Source organism: Amblyomma maculatum, unplaced genomic scaffold (genome assembly GCF_055883805.1).
Source record: "Amblyomma maculatum isolate TAMU_Amacu unplaced genomic scaffold, ASM5588380v1 scaffold_13, whole genome shotgun sequence".
NCBI lineage: Eukaryota > Metazoa > Arthropoda > Arachnida > Ixodida > Ixodidae > Amblyomma > Amblyomma maculatum.
In genome coordinates this window covers 22,256,076-22,276,532 of record NW_028146738.1, presented here as the reverse complement: position 1 = coordinate 22,276,532, position 20,457 = coordinate 22,256,076, and the positions used below count along the sequence as shown (strand labels likewise).

General features: G+C 48.9%; 1 protein-coding gene across 1 annotated transcript; it reads right to left on the bottom strand.

The window, feature by feature from the left end:
* Positions 1–15,009: 15,009 nt before the first annotated feature.
* Positions 15,010–20,148, bottom strand: LOC146172348 (uncharacterized). Its single transcript, XM_084585761.1, has 3 exons — positions 19,883–20,148; positions 19,057–19,635; positions 15,010–15,073 (listed from the first exon to the last, which is right to left on the bottom strand). The coding sequence occupies exons 1-3, from the start codon at positions 20,146–20,148 to the stop codon at positions 15,010–15,012; spliced, it is 909 nt and encodes a 302-aa protein (XP_084441887.1).
* Positions 20,149–20,457: the final 309 nt, after the last annotated feature.

Here is a 20,457-nt window from a genome sequence, read left to right as displayed (position 1 = left end):
AATCCGGTTGTATTAATTGCGACTTTATGATATGCTCCATCAACTTTATTTGAGGTATGAAGGCATGCTCCAAGTGCAAGATGGGGATTTGCTTTATTAAACTTAATCTAAAACAAGCCCTGATCAATGTGAAATGACTTACATAGTTTTATAATAATCATAGCCCAAATGAGAATAGGATATTCATTAGGCACCTAATTGTTTTTAACAACAGGGTAACCAAAACAGTGAGAGGTCATCCTTTAATACTGCAGCTTATTTAGTATTTTTTTTTCTTAATCAACATATCACTCCCAGCATCACAATTCTGACCTAAAAAATTTGTAGAGTCGAATGACCTAGTACGTATCTCTATTCCCTTTGTCCTCAAAGTTTCTTTTTTTTTTTTTTTTTTTTTGCCCCCTACAGTCATCGACTAGCTAGCTATTGCAGCTAGGATGTGCTTATAATAGCGCAGGCGCCGCGGTGTTGCCGGCCAGCATCATATGCATTCGCCGGCGCATTAGTTTGGAGTGAGGAAATTAGGCCCTTTTTAGCATATAAGAGCGGTCACCGAGCATGAACTATTTCGCTTAGAAAAAGACCGAATTATATCGGGACGCGTGGCAACGGGACGGATGACCGTTGCCGACAGCCTGCGCGCCTGAAAGACGTCGCACCGAGAAAGCTATTTTGCAAGGAAACGTTTTGCAAATATACGAAATGTGCAGAAGAGCGGAATCACCGCAAACATGGTGTGCAGTTGTCACTGGAAAATTTGCCCGGCCGGCCTACGAACAGGTCACAATCCGTTGGCGAACCTCGATTGTTTTTGTCGCCGAAAGGTCTCACACAGATCTAGATAAAGGAAAAGCAATTTAACTGTGATTTCCCCGGCAATTCGTGTGGTGTGACAAGCTGGTTCGGAAACCTCTTCGCGGCTCGAAGCGTGCATGTTATTTGACGTCGCTGCCGTTTCCACGGTGTCCGCACTGCATGCAAACTAGGCCTCGTGCCTCTCCGCCGACGGCCATCGGCTGGGCAGCTGCCGTTTGCTTGCGGCGCGTCGCCGACACCCCCGGCCATGCCGCCGGGTCGCGCCCGGGCGCTCTGAAAAGCATGGGGAATCCAGGGACAGTCTAAGGAAAACACGTGCGCCCTACATCCGGACATCCCTACATCCGGTCACAAATTTTGGGCCAATCAGCGTTTCCAGCCGAGCTACCCCTAAACGCTTGTACCGGATCGGCGAGCGTCGCGTTGAAGGTTGCCTTTGATTTTCTTTCACTGTTCTTTTAGGGAATGTACGCACGAACATCAACAATCCAATTTTTATTTCTGTATTTCAGAGAAGCCGGCGTGAAAAACGGTTGAGCATAATACCTTCTTGCTTATCTGCCTGGGACGCAACGAATAAACGCAATTTCATTATATGACGCTGGCCCAAACGACTACGCCGCGATTTCACACGCTCACAAATTGCTTTGAAATTAAATATACTCGTCTTCTGGCTGCGGAAGTCGCGAGAGCTGACTACTGTTAATATTTATTCAATGCTTCATACAAATGGCGGTGTTGTGCCTTGCAGCAGTGGCGCAGAGGTTAGGGCTCGACCGCTGAGCCAGATGGCATGGGTTCGATCAACGGCCGCGCTTCGATAAAGGCGAAGAGCAAGGCGCCGGTGTAGTGTGCGATGTCAGCGCATGCTTATTATAAAACCCCAGCTGGTCGAAATTACCGGAGCACTCCATTGCGGCGTACCTCACAGCCGATGCCACATTCGGACGATAACTCCATATACCACATGAAAACTGCGTTGTTACGCTCCAGCTAGCATTCCTTTGCTGCTGTTTCTTTCTCGGCATGTACGCGTACAATGTAATTTAAAAAGATGCTTCATGCGTGACATGGCAGGCGCAATAGTTTGATAAACGATATAGATTTTCCAGGCATACAGATAAATGCTCCTAACGTGGCGGCGTTGATATAAAGCGCCGCAAAACTTGCCTGTGGTTAGATTTTCAACTCAGACGAGCACACAGCGATAATTTGTTGATGTGAGTGGCGCACCACCACGCAGGTGACAACACAGCCTAATTGGTGAAGTTTGCTATGGTTGGCAGGAAAGTTTAAGAGCGCATTAGAAGTGCAATTATAGGTTTATGGGCCGTACACAAGAGCCGTACACAAGTATTCTGTGGTAGACGTAGCCGGTATAACAAGCAAAACTGTTTATTTATATATCAGGTAATGGCGCCCGTTTTCGCTCTGCTTGGCGCGGTTGCCCATGCCGGGGTCTCCCGGCGGTCCGCCTGGTTAGCTTGCCGCTTGGGGCGCTGTCGTTAGTGGCGCCCATAACACCCCCCTTTCTTGAAAGGTTTGATCTCACAGGTCCAGGCGAATTCTGGTCGCTTAAAAACACGTCCACTTCTTGTGGTGCTCGTGTCCTGCAACGGTTGCAGGTGTCTTGCTGTACGTCTTGCTTGTCCTCTGTCGGTTTGTACAACGTAGGACCTTGTTTCTGATGTTGGCTGTGTTACCACGCCGTGTGATGCAGCTCCAGCGAGGATGCGCACCGCTTTGCCTGGTGATAAGCGCTCTCGGCTCCGTACCTTGTGCCGGGTGTCGTATGATCGTTTTGCGCGAGCTCTGTAGGCTTCATTATTTTGTCTGGATTCGCTGTCGTCCCACTTCGGGGCTAGCAGCTTCGAAGTGGTTGGTACTGTGGTGTTCAGACGACGACCCATTAAGAGTTCTCCTGGTGAAAACCCTTCCACGCTGGGTGTGGCCCTCTAGGCAAGCAGCGCTTCGTGTATGTTGGAAGACTTCCTAAAAAGCTGCTTTGCTGTCTGCACAGCCCTCTCAGCCATACCGTTGCTCTGCGGGTAGTAAGGGGTTGAGGTTGTGTGTGAGGCTCCCCAGTGATGCACTAGTTCTTTGAATTCTGTGGAAGTGAACTGCCGCCCGTTGTCTGTGCGTATTCTCCGTGGAACACCGTACCGTGCAAACATTGGCTCCAAGACTAGGGCTATGTTTTTTGTAGCTGTCCTGGGCAGCTGTTCAAGCTCGAAAAATCGGGAGTAGTAGTCTACTACTACAACATACTTTTTCCCCTCCAGCGTGAAGAGATCCATGCCGACTGTGTCCCAAGGGTGTGCTGGCAATGGGGTTAGAAGCAGGGGTTCTGTTTCTGGCTTTCTGTGCTCTCTGCAAGTTGGACACTTTTCAACGTAGTCTTCAATGTGCTTGCCTATGCCTGACCACCATATGCATTCTCTTGCCCTCACTCGGCACCTCGTTGTGCCCAAGTGGCATGCATGGAGTTTTTCTAGAACCTCTACTCTGGTGTATGGCGGGATGATTATTCTGTCGCCTTTGAATAACAGACCATAAACGAGCGAAATAAATCTCACTAGCCACCTCGACGTACCTTTTCAGGTCAGGTGACAGCCCATGCACAGTTGGCCATGATGTAGTGCAGAAGGTAGCCACCCTGGAAAGTGTTTCGTCTGGCTGGATGCTTGCCCTGATTCTGTCCAGCATTTGGTTTGAAGCAGGGAGCTGTTCAAGTGCTAATTCTTCAAACTCGCGCACTGCACTCTCGAGAGTTCTTTCGTTGTCTACTGGTTTCCCAGATGGCTTCCGGGACAGAAGATCAGCTGTGTACAGCTTCTTGCCGGGAGTGTGGGACATGGTGTAGTCGTACTCCAAAAGGCGCATCCTGAAACGTTGAAGGCGAGGACTCAGCTCGTCAAGTCGTTTAGTCGTCAGCAGCGGTATTAACGGCTTGTGGTCCGTTCCCACGTGAAAGGTTGATCCCAGCAGGTATTTGCGGAAATGTTCGCAAGCCCATGTGATTGCCAGTGCCTCCTTTTCGATTTGGGCATATCTTTGTTCTGTATCCGTAAGGGAGCGTGATGCATATGCCACAGGTAGGAGCTTTTCGTGCGACTGTAGAAGTACAGCCCCAAGACCGTATGAGGAAGCATCCACGGACACTGTGTGAGGCGACTGAGCATCGTAGTGAGTATGAATCGGCCTCCTGCTTAAAGCTTGCTTGAGTTTGTCAAAACTCTGCTGCTGAGCTGGGCCCCAGTGCCAGTCGGCGTCTTGGTGGCGCAAGTCTCTGAGAGGCTTCTTGAAGTCTGCTAGATCTGGAAGAAATTTCGCCAGGTAGTTTGCAGAGCCCAGCAAAGACCTGACTTCTGACACATCACATGGTGGGTCTAGCTGGACTATGGCCCTGACCTTTTCCGGGTCGACGCTGACTCCTGTTGAGTTTACGACGTGTCCTAAGCATGTTACTTCTGTTTGTCGAAAGGAGCACTTGTCGATGTTGAGGGTAACACCTGCATATCTTCCAGCTTCCTCAGCACCAGCCGTAGGTTGGTGTCGCGTTCCTCAGTTGTCTTCCCTGAGACAATGATGTCATCTTGTAGACAACTCACACCATCTAGTCCTTCGAGCACACGAAGCATTTCTTGTTGGTATAACTCTGGTGCCGTGGAGATTCCGAAGGGAAGCCTCAGGAACTGGAACCTGCCAACTGGTGTGATGAAGGTTGTGTATTCGCGAGAGTCCTTGGACAGTGGCACCTGCCAGTACCCTGCTCGTGCATCTAGGCGGCTTAAAACTGTTGCACCTGCTAATTTTGCAAGACACTCGTCCACGGTAGGCATGAGCACACGTTCGCGTATTATTTGTTGGTTGAGTTGACCATAGTCCACGCAGATGCGCTGCTCATTGTTCTTTTTTTCGTGCCACAACCATTGGAAAACACCACTCGGTTGCTCGCTCGATCTTCTGGATGACTCCCAAGTCTTCCATCCTTTCTTCTTTCTTCACAAGTGGAAGCAGTGGAAGAGGCAAGCGCCTAGGATAACTAACTGCGTATGGCTCAGCATCCTTTTTGGCTTTGATGCGGTACTCAGCCTTCATGACTCCAAACCCAGACGTTAGCTTTGGGTATGACGCCAAGAAGTTGGGGACATCAGTTGATTGTGCGAGGGTTTCGTCTAGCTCAAGAGGGCGCTGTAGAATCCTAAGTGATTCTATAGCTGGTCGACTGAGCAGCGGTTTTTTTAATCCTTTGATGATGATGAAGACTGCTTCTTGGACTTCAGTGTTGCGCCAGGTGACTGTTGCATCGATGTAGCCAACAGTGGCTATCGCTGTCTGGCCTGGGCCTATCAACAGCTGTTGCATTGACTTGATGGATCCCATAACGGTTCTGTCGTACTGGTCGTGTGCGATTTCAGTCACATCCGCGCCGGTGTCGACCTTGAAGGTAAAAGGCAAGTTGTTCACGGTAGCAGTAATCCTCCACGGCGTGTTCACTCCCACTTTGATTTCGCCTAGATATAGCTCTCCGAGATCTTTTGGTCGTTGTCGGATACTCGGGGTCTCGTCCTTCGGCTTAGACGTGCAGACGCGGGCATAGTGGCCATTTTTCTCACACTGGTTGCGCGTCTTGTCTATCGCGGGACACTGTCTCTTCGTGTGGTCATGCACACCACCACACCACTTGCAGCGTTCATCTCCCGTCTTGTGTGTACGTTGAGGGCGTGACTTGAAAGGCACCTTCGCTTCGTTCCGGCGAGTTTTGACGTTTGTCTGGCCGCGAACTTCTCCCATGTCGAGAGCTGGCTGTTCGATGGAGCGAATTTCCTTGTGTTGAAGTTTCACGCTCTCTGAATTGCGGGCAGCTGTGATTGCTTTTTCGAGAGTGAGTTCTGCGTCAAGCTGCAGGCTATCGCTGCGTTTTGCGTCTCGCAAGCCGACCACGAGCCTGTCCCGAATCATTTCATTTTTGAGAGTTCCGTAATCGCATCTTTCAGCCATCTTGAACAGTTCAGTCGCAAATGCGTCTACGTTTTCATGCTGCTCTTGTTTCCGAGAGTTAAATCACGCTCTCTCATAGATGACATTCTTTCGAGGTAGGAAATGCTTTTCAAAAGCACTCACCACGGCGGAGTATGATGTCATCTGTTCGTCTGTCAGTTTCAAAGCAGCGAGCACGTCCTCCGCTTCTTCGCCCATTGCGTAGAGTAATGTGTTGATTTGTGTCGTCTCGTCCTGTACTGTCAGACCGGAGATGAGTCGGCAGCGTTCCCACCTGCGGTGCCATCGTGTCCAACCTTCGGGCTTGCGGAAATCGAGCTTTGTCGGCAGTTCCACGGCGAGCGGGTTGAACGCCATTCTCGGAGTGCCGCTCGCGCGCTCTTCGTTCGCGCTGCGAGTGTCTTGCGTGACGCTGCGGCCGCTTACGTTGGGCTCGCTGTCCTTCTGGGTGTCACGCTGCGTTGGTTATCCCGCCGCTGCCACCATGTGGTAGACGTAGCCGGTATAACAAGCAAAATTGTCTATTTATATATCAGGTAATGGCGCCCGTTTTCGCTCTGCTTGGCGCGGTCGCCCATGCCGGGGTCTCCCGGTGGTTCGCCTGGTTAGCTTGCCGCTTGGGACGCTGTCGTCAGTGGCGCTCACAACATATACAATGGGATATATCATAGGGCTTAGTGAGGTGAGGAGGCCAAACGCGGCATACTGTACTGAAGGGCGGGCATGTACTGGGTTATTGAGCTTTACCGGATAGACGAGAACATAAGAGTAGTAGGAGGAGGAGGAAGATGAGGAGGAAAGCCAGGGAGTAACCGGTAAAGGAACTGGTTTGCTACCCTGCACTGGGGGAGAGGGGTAGGAGGGTATAAAAGTTGTGGGTGAGAGAGGGATGGGTGATGCCAGTACAGTTACTACATCACGTCACAGTCATATCACGTAACATAAAAAATCATAGCCCTTCGATCAGTCCTGTGCTTTTCATAAAGCGGAGCAGTGCCTGGGAGGCCTTCACCGCAGACGATCGCCGTGGCCAGGGACCTAGGATCTTAATTTCAGTTAGTGGGCGTCCGTCTAGACGCTCCAGCGCACGGCATAGACACTGTCTTTACTCACAAAGAGAACTAGGAGTAGGTTTCTTTATCATTAAGGATATAGCTGGTAATATAGATGAATTCTATAGCATTAATGAGAGGGTAGCCGGCATCATAAGTAATCTAAATAAGCGGTATAAGCTGAAGGTTGTACAAGCATGCGCACCTACATGTAGTCATGATGACTAGGCAGTAGAACGCTTCTAAGGAGGTGTATAGAATCGGCAATGGGGAAAGTAAAGGCACGTTACACTGTACTGATGGGCGACTTCAATGTCAAGGTAGGTAGAAAGCAAGCTGGAGACCAGGCAGTGGGCAACTATGACATTGGATTAAGAAATAGCAAGGGGGAGTTACTATGTAGTTGAGTTTGCTGAATGCAATAACTTACGAACCATGAATACCTTCTTCAGTAAACGGATAACCGGAAGTGGACATGGAGAAGCCCTAACAGACATATACTAAAAATGAAATTGCTTTTATACTGTGTTCTAGCCCCGGCATTATGCAGGACGAGGAAATCGGAAAGGTGCGGTGCAGTGACCGCAGGATGGTAAGGTCACGAATTAATCTGGGTTTGAAGATGTGGTAGTATGAGGGGACGGTATTCCGCCCCGCTCCTACTCCGCAGGTGCTGCGTCCTCGCTAGCAACCCGCGGAGGGGAACAAAGGGGACAAAGGACGGGGACGACACATAGTTAATACTCGAATGCTATTTATTGCACTTGACAATAATACAGAGCATGCCGGCTAGCTATACATCAACAAGGTTTTCCTTGGAAGGGCAAGGCTACGTAAGAAGGACTTTTGACTCACCGGCTGGGGAAGGGGGGTGCGACTTCGGCGGCGGACATTTGCACGCGCCGTGAATATGGCGGCCGGGATCTCCCGTGCGCGCCGCATTCTTCGGACAAAGCCATACCACGGCGTTTGCCGCGGGAGGCGGCGAGAGCATGCGGTATTTACCGGTCGCTTCGCCGTTGGGAACCAGAAGATAAGCGGTCGTGCACCACGGGTCCTCCCGTGTGCGCTGCGTACTCCGTGCCCGCTATCCCCCGGCATTTGCCGGGGGAGGCGGCGGGAGACGACTGCTCTCATTGCCGGCTGGATCCAGAAGCTCTCTCTCGTCTTCTCGCGGGTTGGTTGGTTGGTTGGGAACTTTGGGATATTCACGGGGGGTGGGGGGGGGACCGGACACGGGTTATGCCGGCCTAATGTCGCGGCGGCACTCTTGGTGTCCGGGGGACGGGGAAGTGGGATGTGGGGAGGGGTGGGGGGGGGGAGATCGTCTTGTCGTCTTGGCCCGCACCAAGCAAACCGCCCGGTGAACGTCGGCAGGTCGGTGCGCAGCCACCGGTGCAGCAGCGCTTGCGGGTGTTCCAGGCGAAGCCTGGTACTGCGCTTCTGCGAGGCACAGGAAGGACTGCTGGTGACAGCAGGACGCCACGGCGATTGGGGCAACCGCCGCTGCAGGAGGGGACCGCGATAGACTGCTGCCAAGGCAGCAGCGCGGCGGGTGGCGCTGAGGAGACCGTCAGTAGACAGCGCGCCGAGGCCCGCGAGCAGGGAGCCCACGGGGTGCTGTCCCGGAGTATCCAGGTAGCAGCAGGAGGGGGTGCCAGGATTCACGGGAGCACGTGGTCCATGGCGGCGAGGTGGAGCCGCCTCGGTGCACACAAGTGGTGCTGCGAGGACGGCGGGTGGCTTGCACGTGGCAAGCATGCTGGCTTGGCTAGAAGCGCGAGCGCAGCGAGGACTGCGGCATCACAAAGATGTCAGCAGGGAGTCACCGCGACGACGAAGTCGGGTGGCAACTGGGGAGGCCGCCGGGAACTGCTGCAGCAACAGCAGCGCGGCGGGTAGGTCGCCAGGATCCACAGCAACACGTGGTCCGTGGAGATGGGGGAGGCAGGGTTCTCGCGTCACCAGGGTGCAGCGAGAGTTAGCCAGGGTGCGTCCCAGATCCGAGGAGCTGCAGGAAGCCGCGGGCGGTTCTGCAGGCTGCTGTCCATGGAGTAGAGGGGGGGCCGCCGCCGCCGCAGCAAACGACGGCGGCCCCGAGGAAATCCTTTTTCGAGGAGTAGGGCGCCGCGGCCGCCGAAGCGGCCCGCTGAGCTAGGCCTCTAGGAGAAGTAGCGGGTGGCCGCTGACGCGGCCGACTGCTGGGAAGACCTCCTAGTAGAAGGAACTCGCCGGCGCTGGGGAGCGCGCGACGAGCGAGGACGTACGCCTGCCGCTACGGACGGTAGCGGGCGCAGGTGCTCGGCGGCAGCGAAGCTGGCGCGACGGAGCGAGGCGCGACGATATCGCGGGAGGCGAGCAGGGACACATCCGCACACCTCGAAAGCCTGAACCAGAACCCGTGTAGACATCTCGGTGGCGCATCCATCGTTGATTCTCCTTCCCCCAAGGGGAGGTATTTACCTCCTCTCCCAACCGGCGCTGCCACGACGCTCGGCGGAGTGGTGGTGACAGGTCGCGGCGAAGGGGGAGGAAACTGGTTTTCCACAAAGAGGGAGCGGAATAGGTTAGTGAGGAAGAAGTCCATCAACCAATTATCAGTTAGGGAAAAAGTAGGACAGTTCAGGCTCTCGCTGCAGAATAGATACTCAGTACTAACCGAGGAAGCCGACCTTAGCTATAGAAGCAATGAACAATAATTTCAGAGATATCATTACTGAGTGCACGGTAGAAGAGGCGGTAGAATTGTTAGAGAGGATACCGGTCAACTGTCTAAGGAGACGAAAGATTTGATTAAGAAACGCCGAAGTATGAAAGCCTCCAACCCAACAGAACGGAGAGAACTGGCAGAGGTATAAAAGAAAATCAATAGGCGCAAGATGGCCGACATAACAAAGTATAACATGGTGAAAATTGAGCATGATCTAATGAACGGTCGTATCCTCAAAGCGGTAAAGAAGAAATTTGGCATAAACAAAAATCAGATGTATGCACTGAGGGACAAGGCGGGCAATGTCATTACTAATATGGACAAGATAAGGTAGCTGAGGAGTTCTATATACCGACCTCTACAGTAGGCATAGCAGTCAGGACAAGAATCGAATTGGCTGTGATGAAGAGCAATCAGACGTTCCGCCAGTAAAGAACGACGAGGTTAAGAAAGCCTTAGAAGCTATGAAGAGGGAGAAAGCAGCTGGGAATCGAGGATCCGGTAACTACAGATTTGCTGAAGGACGGAGGGAATACCGTGCTAGAAAAACTGGCCAACCTGAATACGCAATGACTGACAACATCGAAAATACCGGAATCATGGAAGAACGCTAACAAGATCTTAATTCATAAGAAAGGAGACGCTACGGACTTGAAAAATTGCAGACAATGAGCATACTATCAGTTACGTACAAGGTATTTACTAAGGTAATAACTAATAGGATCAGGACAACCTTAGACTTTAATCAACCAACGGATCAAGCAGGATTTCGGAAAGGGTACTCTAACATCGATCATATCCATAGCATAAACCAGGTGATAGAAAAGCGCTCTGAATATAACCAGTCCCTGTACATAGCATTCATTGACTACGAGAAAGCATTTGATTCGGTCGAAACTTCAGCGGTCATGCAGGCATTGCGAGATCAGGGCGCATGTGAGCCATATGTGAAAGTACACTGGATGATATCTATATAGTGGCTCCAAAAATTCCAAATAAGAAAGGTGTTCGGCAAGGAGGCACGTTCTCCCCAGTGCTATTCACAGCATATGCTTAGAGAATGTATTCAAAAGTATGGAATGGGAGCTGTTAGGCATCAGGGTCGATGGAGAATATCTCAGTAATCTACGATTCGTTGATGACATTGCCTTGTTAAGTAAATCAGGGGGCCAACTGCAACTAATGATAAATGTTCTAGACAGAAGAAGCTGAAAGGTAGGTCTAAATACTATATGCAGGAGACTAAGATAATGTAATGCTGAACAGCCTAGGAAAGGAACAGCAGATTAAAATAGGTAGCGAAGCCTTGGGAGTGGTATACGTGAAATGCCTACTTAGGACAGGTATATATAGTTACCGTAGATCCGGACCAGGAAAGGGAAATAACTAGGAGAATAAGATAGAGATAAAGCGCATTTGGGAGGTACCCAAACACTATGAGTAGCAGCTTACCGGTATCACTTACCGGACTATATAACCTCCTTGGTTTTCACAGACGGCATCTGGAACTGCCCATCATGTAGCCCCTCGCCTTGCTTTTGGACAATACCAGCACCGCCTTTTGGAAACTAGACTTACCAGCGACCTAAATACAGATGCGGCATCTCCTACATCGCCATTGGACCTTCAAGTGAGCCTGGCACTGGTCACAACTTTCGCACCCAATTTTGCTCAAAACTCTGGGCCTAAATGTGTGCTCTTTTATTACTGAATAAAGAAATCTCATTCACAATACATATTTCTGGTTTGGATCCAGTGCAATTTCCCAATGAGTTGCGCAAACAGTTCTATGCATGTGAATACCTCCAAGCAAGGGATTGGCAAGCAAACATGAAACCAAATATAAATCCCCATACTAACAGGCTTGGCTAACAAATATTGCGGTAGCAATGAATTTAAGAGCATGAAAATATTCAGATGCCAGTGAAGAACATTCGATTGCAAATATTACGATAGCCGACAAATACGGTTGGATTGCCAATATGTAGAAGACCCAGTCAATAGGAACACACACACACACACACACACACACACACACACACACACACACACACACACACACACACACACACACACACACACACACACACACACACACACACACACACACACACACACACACACACACACACACACACACACACACACACACACACACACACACACACACACACACACACACATATATATACATATATATATACATATATATATACATATATATATATATATACATTATTATCGGTTTGAAACTAGAAAACCAGCATCGTAGGTATGCCGGCTTTTTCAATGGATAAATATTCGCCGCGAGAATGAACTAGAGGCGGCGCCCCCGTCGCTCCGATAGTTGGGATCGGCAGCCGGCGACGCTCGCAGAAACGGTCTGCTTCCGAGTTTAAGCCGGATTTGTTGGCGATTAAAACGTGTCTTATGCAATGCATTAGCGATTTACTGTTTAGAGTGTTCCAATATTGCAGAACGCAGAAAAAAAAATTAATAAATTTCGCCAACGCAGCAAAAAAAAAAGGAAAAAAAAAAGATGCACGGATTTTAAGAAAACAAGGCACGCAACCACCCGTCTTTTAGATTTACTAGCATCGCTTTGCACGCTTTTCGCGTTGTACGGCGCTCACAGGCCTTAACCTTAAGGCCCGTTCACACTTGCGACTAGCAGCGGTCGCGCGACCGTTTTGGTCGAAAAGCGACAGTCGCAAATGGTCGCATCGGTCGAAAAGCGACTGCCGCGGGCCGATCAAGCGCTGCTCGAATTTCCAGTCGCGCGACTACTAGTCGCAAACCATTTAACCAATCAGCGAGGTCCCGGAGTACTAGATCGAGCACCTTCTCAATGCAATTAAAGAATACCTTTTCAACAAACGGCACCCGCAATTCAAAGGCAGGGAGAAGGATATGGCCTGGGAGGAGATTGGAAATATATTCGGACTATCCGGTAAGTACTATGAACTTTTGAGAAATGGGTTTTTCACGCAGGCGCAACATTTTATACTGACACCGTTTATTCGTCGTCGGCGTTCTCGCCTGAAAAAGCTGAAGTGGCTGGCAAGCGGCTGCTACCGACGTTCGCTGTCATCGCCCTGCAGCTCTCCTACTCCCAACTCGTTTTTCGAGAAGGCGACAGTCGCAAGTGTGAACACGGTAGTGGCGAGCTCCTCTCCTCTGGTCGTCCTCATCTAGTCGCAAGTGTGAATAGACCTTTATACTTGGGCCTGAACATGACATATCGCCTTTTCAAAAGCGTGCGCGTGTCTTCGAGAGACAGGCAAATTTAGTGCTAAGCCCACAGAGATTAAGGTTTGTGCTCACCTCCAGTACTTTAGATTGAATCGATGCAGCCTGGTTCATTATATCGCTCTTGACTCGAGGATTAAGGTATGAGGCCACTTTTCAGAAGAAAAGTTTTGGTAGCGAATACAAAGAGAAAATTAGAGATCTATATTTAGAGATTGCCTTTTGTATTCTAATCAGAGTGTTTAATACCCCGGTCAGACGAGCAAGTTTATTGTCACTTTCAACGAGTGCACTCGCGTTTAGTGTCATTCGCATCGTGTCACACGATGAACTTTAATGACACTCGCTGCCGAACACACTCGGCGTGAGTTTGGCGAACTCACTACACTTTGTCCGGCAGGCGAGTGTGTAGTCTCGACAGCAGGGCAGTGACATATCACTCATACATTTGTTGAGAATTACAATGTCTTGAATTGTTTATCGTAACTTCATGAGCGTTTCTATTAACAGGCAAGAGATTTAAGATGTCACTAACTGAAAACGATGCGTACACATGAATAGCTACCCTCGCTCTCAGTGTTTGCGCTAAGGCGAAGGCGTTCGTCTGCTGCTGCACTTCGATGGTATGCGGTATTTCAAGCTGCATCAACGAAGTTGGAGTTACTTGTAACCCAATCTCTTGAAAGTCGTCACTTGACAGGCAGCATTTCGCTCAAGCGCCGCCCGGAGACACCACCGCTTTTCCTCCCACAAGCCGCCAGCGCTAAGCCAGCACGTTTACGGCGCATCCTGCCCCGCTGTCACCGGCGTCAGAAGAGTGTGCGAGAATTTGTTTTTCCCGTAAATAATGATCCCTGAAGTAAAGCAATGTCAGTAATTAATCCTTTTTGGGGATCGTTGACATATACCGAGTCGCTAGTAGGTGTAATTGCTGCGACACAAGCAAATTTCTGCTCACAATTTCATAGCCATCGTCGCTGGCGGCGCGGCGCAGCTCACCCTTATTATGAACAGACAGCAAGGTTGACAATAAGGTAATGCCGAGTGAGCCATATATCCTATTAAGCTGGCCATACGAAAGCGCCGCCCACTGATACTTCGATGCGGAACAAACTATAGGCCTAGGGACGACCACGGAGGAGCGCACGGCCAAGCGCTACTTGCACCACGCGCTCTGCCGTTCACGGGCGGTCGCGGGCGGTACTACAGCGGAAAGCTAGTAGCATCCGGTGCTGTGAACGCTGCGAACTTCTCGCCTACTTTCGTGATGCTGCGGAAACCGGACCTTTTTCGGCGTTCTGTACAACGGCAAGCAAACGCTGTGAAGGCGTGACGATGCTGCCGTACGTGGGTGCTGCGCCGCTGGATATTTTAGGCTGCATAGAAGCGCCGTCGGACATGATTTCGTGTGAAAAATGCACGCTGCTCTAAATCATACTAGCTCGATAACTTTCCGCACTCGAACACCGGTGACTCCGCTCCATATGTCTAACATGCCCGTGCGACATCGCTATGTTTTTTTAGTCAAATCCATGTACTCAAATGCACAAATAAACTGAATATTAGCTTGGGGTCACTGTGCTTGCAATACAATTGAATTTTAAGGTATTTCCGTTTTATTCTCGAAAAATGTACTAATAATGCATCCCACGCCAGCAGTCATACTCACCACTAGGAAAATTCCTCTTGCAGTTATGTACATAAAGCCATCAGCTGTGCAATGAACTAAAATAATTGCGATGCCATCAATTGTCGTTTTTTATTTACAATATTACCAAAAACAACGGTTTTCAATAAGGAATGTTTTTAAAACAAATGCAGCAATAACAAATCTTATCGCACAATTTTATTTTCTGTAGTTGGTTGCACAGCTTGATATATCAAGAATAGGTGTTTAAAGTTTCGTTAAAAAATCTATTCGAGGAAAAAAGTTATGAATGTTCGCGCAAGATGAAACGGCAGAAAAGTAAGTTTCGAGAAAAACAACAAAAAAGATTTGATATAGCTACAAAAGTCATACAGCAACATCCCGGAGGGTTAAAATCCACCACATTTGTAGCTCAGGTCCTCCTTTGTTTTGTCTTTACTTCCTTCGCTCGTGCGTCTGCTCGCTTTTTTTTCCTTGCGTTTCTTGCGGCATCGGTAGACTGACGGGAGAATTTCTTGATGCGCTGTTGGTCACCTGTCGAGCAAGCTTTCATTGTGTGGCATCCCGATGTGTTTCAAGACATCCAGCGTCCCTCTGTTGCCATTGTTAAAATGGCACATGGCATCATATAAGCCAAACTTCAGTGCTGGCAGGCTTCAGTTCAGTTCAGTCGTTCAGTCGTGTCCGACTCTTCGTGACCCTATGGACCATTTCACGCCACGCTTTCCGGTCTCTCACTATCTTCCTAACATCACATAACTTCATCTGCAGTGCCTCGAGGATGCCATCTAACCATCGCGTTCGCTGCCTACCCCTTCTCCGGCGACCGTCAACCTTTTCCAACATCAAATCTTTCTCCAGCGACTCCTCTCTTCTCATCAGATGACCAAAGTAGCTGAGCTTTAACTTTAGAATTTGACCCTCCAATGAGCAGTCAGGGTTTATGGTCGACAATATCGACTGATTTGATCTTCTAGCAGTCCAAGGAACTCTCAAGAGTCTTCGCCAGCACCACAATTCAAACGCGTCAATTCTTCGGCCGTCAGCCTTTTTCACAGTCCAACTCTCGCATCCATACATCACAACTGGTAAGACCATAGCACGAGTAATACAGATCTTGGTTGGCAGACTAATGTCTCTGCTCTTTACCAGGCGGTCAAGGCTAACCATTGCTCTTTCCCAGAAGCAGGCGTCTCCTAATTTCATGGCTGCAGTCTCCTTCCGAGGTAATCTTGGAGCCCAAGAAGAGAAAATCTGTCACAGCTTCCACTTCTTGTCCATTGATGCTCCAGGACTTGATAGGGCAAGACGCCATGATCTTTGTCTTTTTAATGTTCAGTTTAAGCCCAAACTTCTCACTCTCTTCTTGTACGCGCATCAGAAGTCTCTTGAGTTCCACTTCACTTTCTGCCATTAAAGTGGTATCATCCGCATATCTAAGGTTGTTGATACGTTTTCCAGCAATCTTCACTCCAGCTGACGACTCGTCCAGACCGACCTTCCTCATGATGCACTCTGCATCTAGGTTAAATAGACAGGGCGACAATATGCAGCCTTGCCTCACTCCTTTCTCAATCGGAAACCAATCAGTAAGATCATGCCCAGCTCTGACTGTGGTCTCTTGTCCTTCATACAGGTTCCTGAGGAGACAGATGCGGTGAATTGGAACTCTCATCTCTTGGAGAGCTTGCCACAATCTGATGTGATCTACGCAGTCAAACGCTTTCGCATAATCAATAAAGCAGAAGTAGATGGATTTCTGGAAATCTCTTGTTTTTTCCATGATCCAGCGAAGGTTGGCAATCTGGTCTCTAGTTTCTCTGCCCTTGCGAAACCCAGCTTGCGCGTCCGGAAGCTCCCGATACACATACTGCTGCAGCCTAACTTGGAGTATTTTCAACATCACCTTGCTAGCATGCGAAATAAGCGCGTTCGTGCGGTAGTTGGAACAGTCTTTGGCACTGCCTTTCTTTGGAATGGGGATGTAAACTCCTCCTCCAATCCTGTGGCCACTGCGGGGTTGTCAAAATTTGCGGACATAATGTATACAGAACGTTAACAGCGTCATGGTTGAGGTTTTGAAGCAACTCAGCTGGAATGCCATCAATTCCGCTAGCTTTGTTCTTAGCAAGGCTGGCTAAGGCCCATTCAACTTCGCTCTTCAGGATTCCCGGCTCGAGATCAGTAATCACAACCGTCTTATGTTGGGTTTGCACATTCGGGTCCTTCTTGTACAGTTCTTCTGTGTATTCCTGCCACCTCTTCTTTATCTCTGAGGCTTCAGTGAGGTCCCTGCCTAGTTTGTCCTTTATCACGTCCAGCTTAGCACAGAAGCTTCCTTTGATATCTTTGATTGTCTTATACAGAGCTCTTGTGTTCCTAAATGGCTGTTGTCCTCAACTGCTTGGCAATGTGTGTTCAGGAAGGCATTCTTATCTCTCCTTGCTATTTTCTGAAAATCCGCATTGAGAACCTTGTATCTTTCTCTTTCCCCCATAACTTTTGCCATCCTCCTTTCCTCAGCTATTTGCAGAGCCTCTTCAGATAACCAGTTTGCTTTCTTGCATTTCTTTTGCTTTGGAGCTACCTTAGTAGCAACTTCTTGTATTATATCACGAACATCAGTTCACATCTCTTCGGGCTCTCTGTCTTCTAGATCTAATTCTTGAAATCGATTCCTCACTTCCACAGCATATTCTAATGGAATTTGATCCAGATCATACCTGAAAGGCCTTCTAGTTTTCTGCGTTTTCCTCAATCGAAGCTTAATTTTGGCAACAAGAAGCGGATGATCGGTGCCACAATCGGCCCCAGGCCTTGTTTTTACTGCTTGTATAGCGCTTCTCCATCTCTGTCGGCAAATAATACAATCGATCTGATTCCTGTGCAGACCGTCCGGTGAAGTCCATGTGTACAGGCACCTCTTGTGCTGTTGAAAATGAGTATTCGCTATGGTCAGGTTGTTTTCTTGACAAAAGTCTACTAGCCTCTGTCCAGCTTCATTTGGCTCGCCAAGTCCGAACTTGCCTATAATTTCGGATATTTCTTCACTCTCGACCTTATAGTATTCCAGTCTCCTATGAGAAAAACGACGTCTGATGATGGGGTGCGGTCTAAAAGGCATTGTAGGTCCGCATAAAATCTCTCAACGTCAGCTTCTTCAGCAGTAGTGGTCGGTGCATAGACTTGGATAACTGTTATGTTGAAAGGGTGACCTTGGATCTGAAGTGAAATCATTCGGTCGTTTTTGGGGTTGTACCCTAGCACTACTTTGCCCATTCTTCTGTTTACTATGAGAGAGACCCCATTCCTTCTCTTGGATTCGTGCCCACAATAAAAGACATAATGGTCGCTGGAGTTAAATTCTCCCATTCCGGTCCACTTGAGCTCGCTGATACCCAAGATATCAATGTTCAATCTGTCTATTTCTCGCTTGACGACATCCAGTTTACCTTGCGTCATAGATCTTACATTCCATGTTGCTATGTGATATATCTCCTTGCAACATCGGACTTTCCGGTCGCTTCCCGACACATCCACAACTGAGCGTCCTTTTGGCTTTAGCCCAGCCGCTTCATTCGTCCTGGAGCTACTAGGAATCGCCCTTTGTTCATCCCCAGTAACATGTGGGACGCCTTCCAACCTGGGGGGCTCATCTTCCGGCGCCATATCATTAATGGTATTGTGACTGGCCATAGGGTTTTCTTGGCAGGAAATACTGGAGTGGGTTGCCATTACTTTCTCCAGTGAATCACATTTTGTCAGAGCTCTCTGCCGTGACCTGTCTATCTAGGGTGGCCCTACACAGCAGAGCTCACGACTTCATCGAGTTTCGCAAGCCCCTCCGCCACGACAAGGCAGTGATCCATGAAGGGGGCTGGCAGGCTTACATAGACATTTTTAGGTACCCTTTGCCAGATCATGCCATTGAAACATTCATTGGCATTCTGTGTCTTGCCATGCAAACATATCTTGAGGAGCTCGTCTGAACAAAGGTCTTTGTACACAACCTTTACCCTGTTCAGAACGTCATTTGAAAGTCCTCCCTTGTGCTTGTAGTTTGTGTCTTGCCATGCAAACATATCTTGAGGAGCTCGTCTGAACAAAGGTCTTTGTACACAACCTTTACCCTGTTCAGAACGTCATTTGAAAGTCCTCCCTTGTGCTTGTAGTTACATTGGCCAGCCGCTTTAGCTCGGTTGAAAGCACACCAACTGGTTGCTCCTACAGGGCACAGCCCATGCCTTGGATTGTCGTCCGTGGAATTGCAGTGGAACAAACTAGCTAGCGTTGCCTGTTTCATTCCTGCAAGATTTCCGACGTTGGCTCTGATGGCAATGCCGTATTAATTTTGAAGGCGATCAATGAGCCCATCAGTCAATTTTCCTTTGCCACCTAATCCACGCACTGTTTTCTTCAGCTTTCTTAGCCGGCAGCCAACCCGTTTTTGGACATGGCCAATGCATTCAAATTTTTTCACGCTATTTGGTAAATAAATATCCTTCACTGTCGAGTAGCTTTTCGGGTCTCCATCTCCATAGTAGTGCACATTTTTCAAACCGCGCGTCGTTTCTGACCTCTCAAACATACGGTAAAGTCCAACTGGCTCCATACCACCGGCAGTGCCTGTGTGGTTGGCATGACAAGTTGTGTGATTCGCCTTCCATTCCAGGAATTCGCTGCTTGTGGGACTCAGTTTGCTGTTGATCTTGCATGACTTGCATGTGCTGGACAAAGCTTCCACATCAGTTATTTTTCCTGTATCCACAGATATCAAAGAAACACAGCCGTCCAATGAAGAGTAGCCTCGTTTTTGCCATGTGCCATCCCTTGACACTCCGCACTGATTACTGTTTACAGCCTTCTCCACTTCAGCTGCTGCATCAGTCACTGACTTCGATGCAACCTCCTTTGCAGCGTCAGACACCTTCAAAGCTATTTTATCGTAAGCGGAATGCCACGGGGGTGGAGGCATATTCATAATTTTGCAAAATGTTTTCGCACCCGCATGCCCACTTCCTAGTTGTCGAATTGCATATACAAGTCGAACATTGTTCTCCACTGAATGCCCTGACTTTTTTGATGAGGAGAAATGGTTCTCATAGCCACATGCAACGCACGCAGTAGCCAACACGAAGCACTTTCGCATCGTAAGTCTGTCAACCCTGCCTTTACCCGAGTCGCATCTCAAGAGCAAAGTAGCAGTCAATGTGGAACAAGAGTTGCCTACACGTTCCTAATTATTTTATTATGAAGTGTAATGATGCGGTTCGCTAGCACTTGTCACTACCCTTACATTAAGAACTCTACCGCCGGGATAAATGCTAATAGTCTGGCCCATTGGTAAAACACGCCATTCAGCACTATTATGACAAACTGAAAGACACACCAGCATAGCAGCGCTCCTCAAGTTTCAGGGATGTTGCCAAGCACTCCGGACATGCAAGCGATGAAAAAACATTTGACAGAATGTCAAGGTCAATTATCCTGTTTCCTTCCGGCGTAGAATCCGATTTATAGTCATTGTTGTCCTCCACATCTCCGAGTTTCAAGGCACTTGCTGAAGCACTCACGTTGGCCGGATTCGGTTCGTCGCCATCTTCACCTGTCGTGTGTCTATTTCCGGCAAACTTTCGCTTTCGTCTCCTCTGCACTCTAAACTTTCCCATGTGGGTAAAGCGCGTAAACAACGAAGTAAAATAGTTGAAGCACACGAGACACCATGTAAGCACAGTCGGCAGATTCTTCAATTTGCGCGGGAACACTCCAGGGTACACAACTCACATGATCGAGACATTATGCGTCCCTCTTGCGAGCATTTTTCTTAATAAATGAAAGCAAAAGTAAACATACACGCTTAGAAAAACTTATAATAATTGCAAACTGAAAAACTATGTGCAAAAAAAGGTGTTTGCCAAAGGAGTCAAATATTTTTCGGTATGTAGAAACCGAAACTGTGTTAGTTTCGGTTTTTCAAA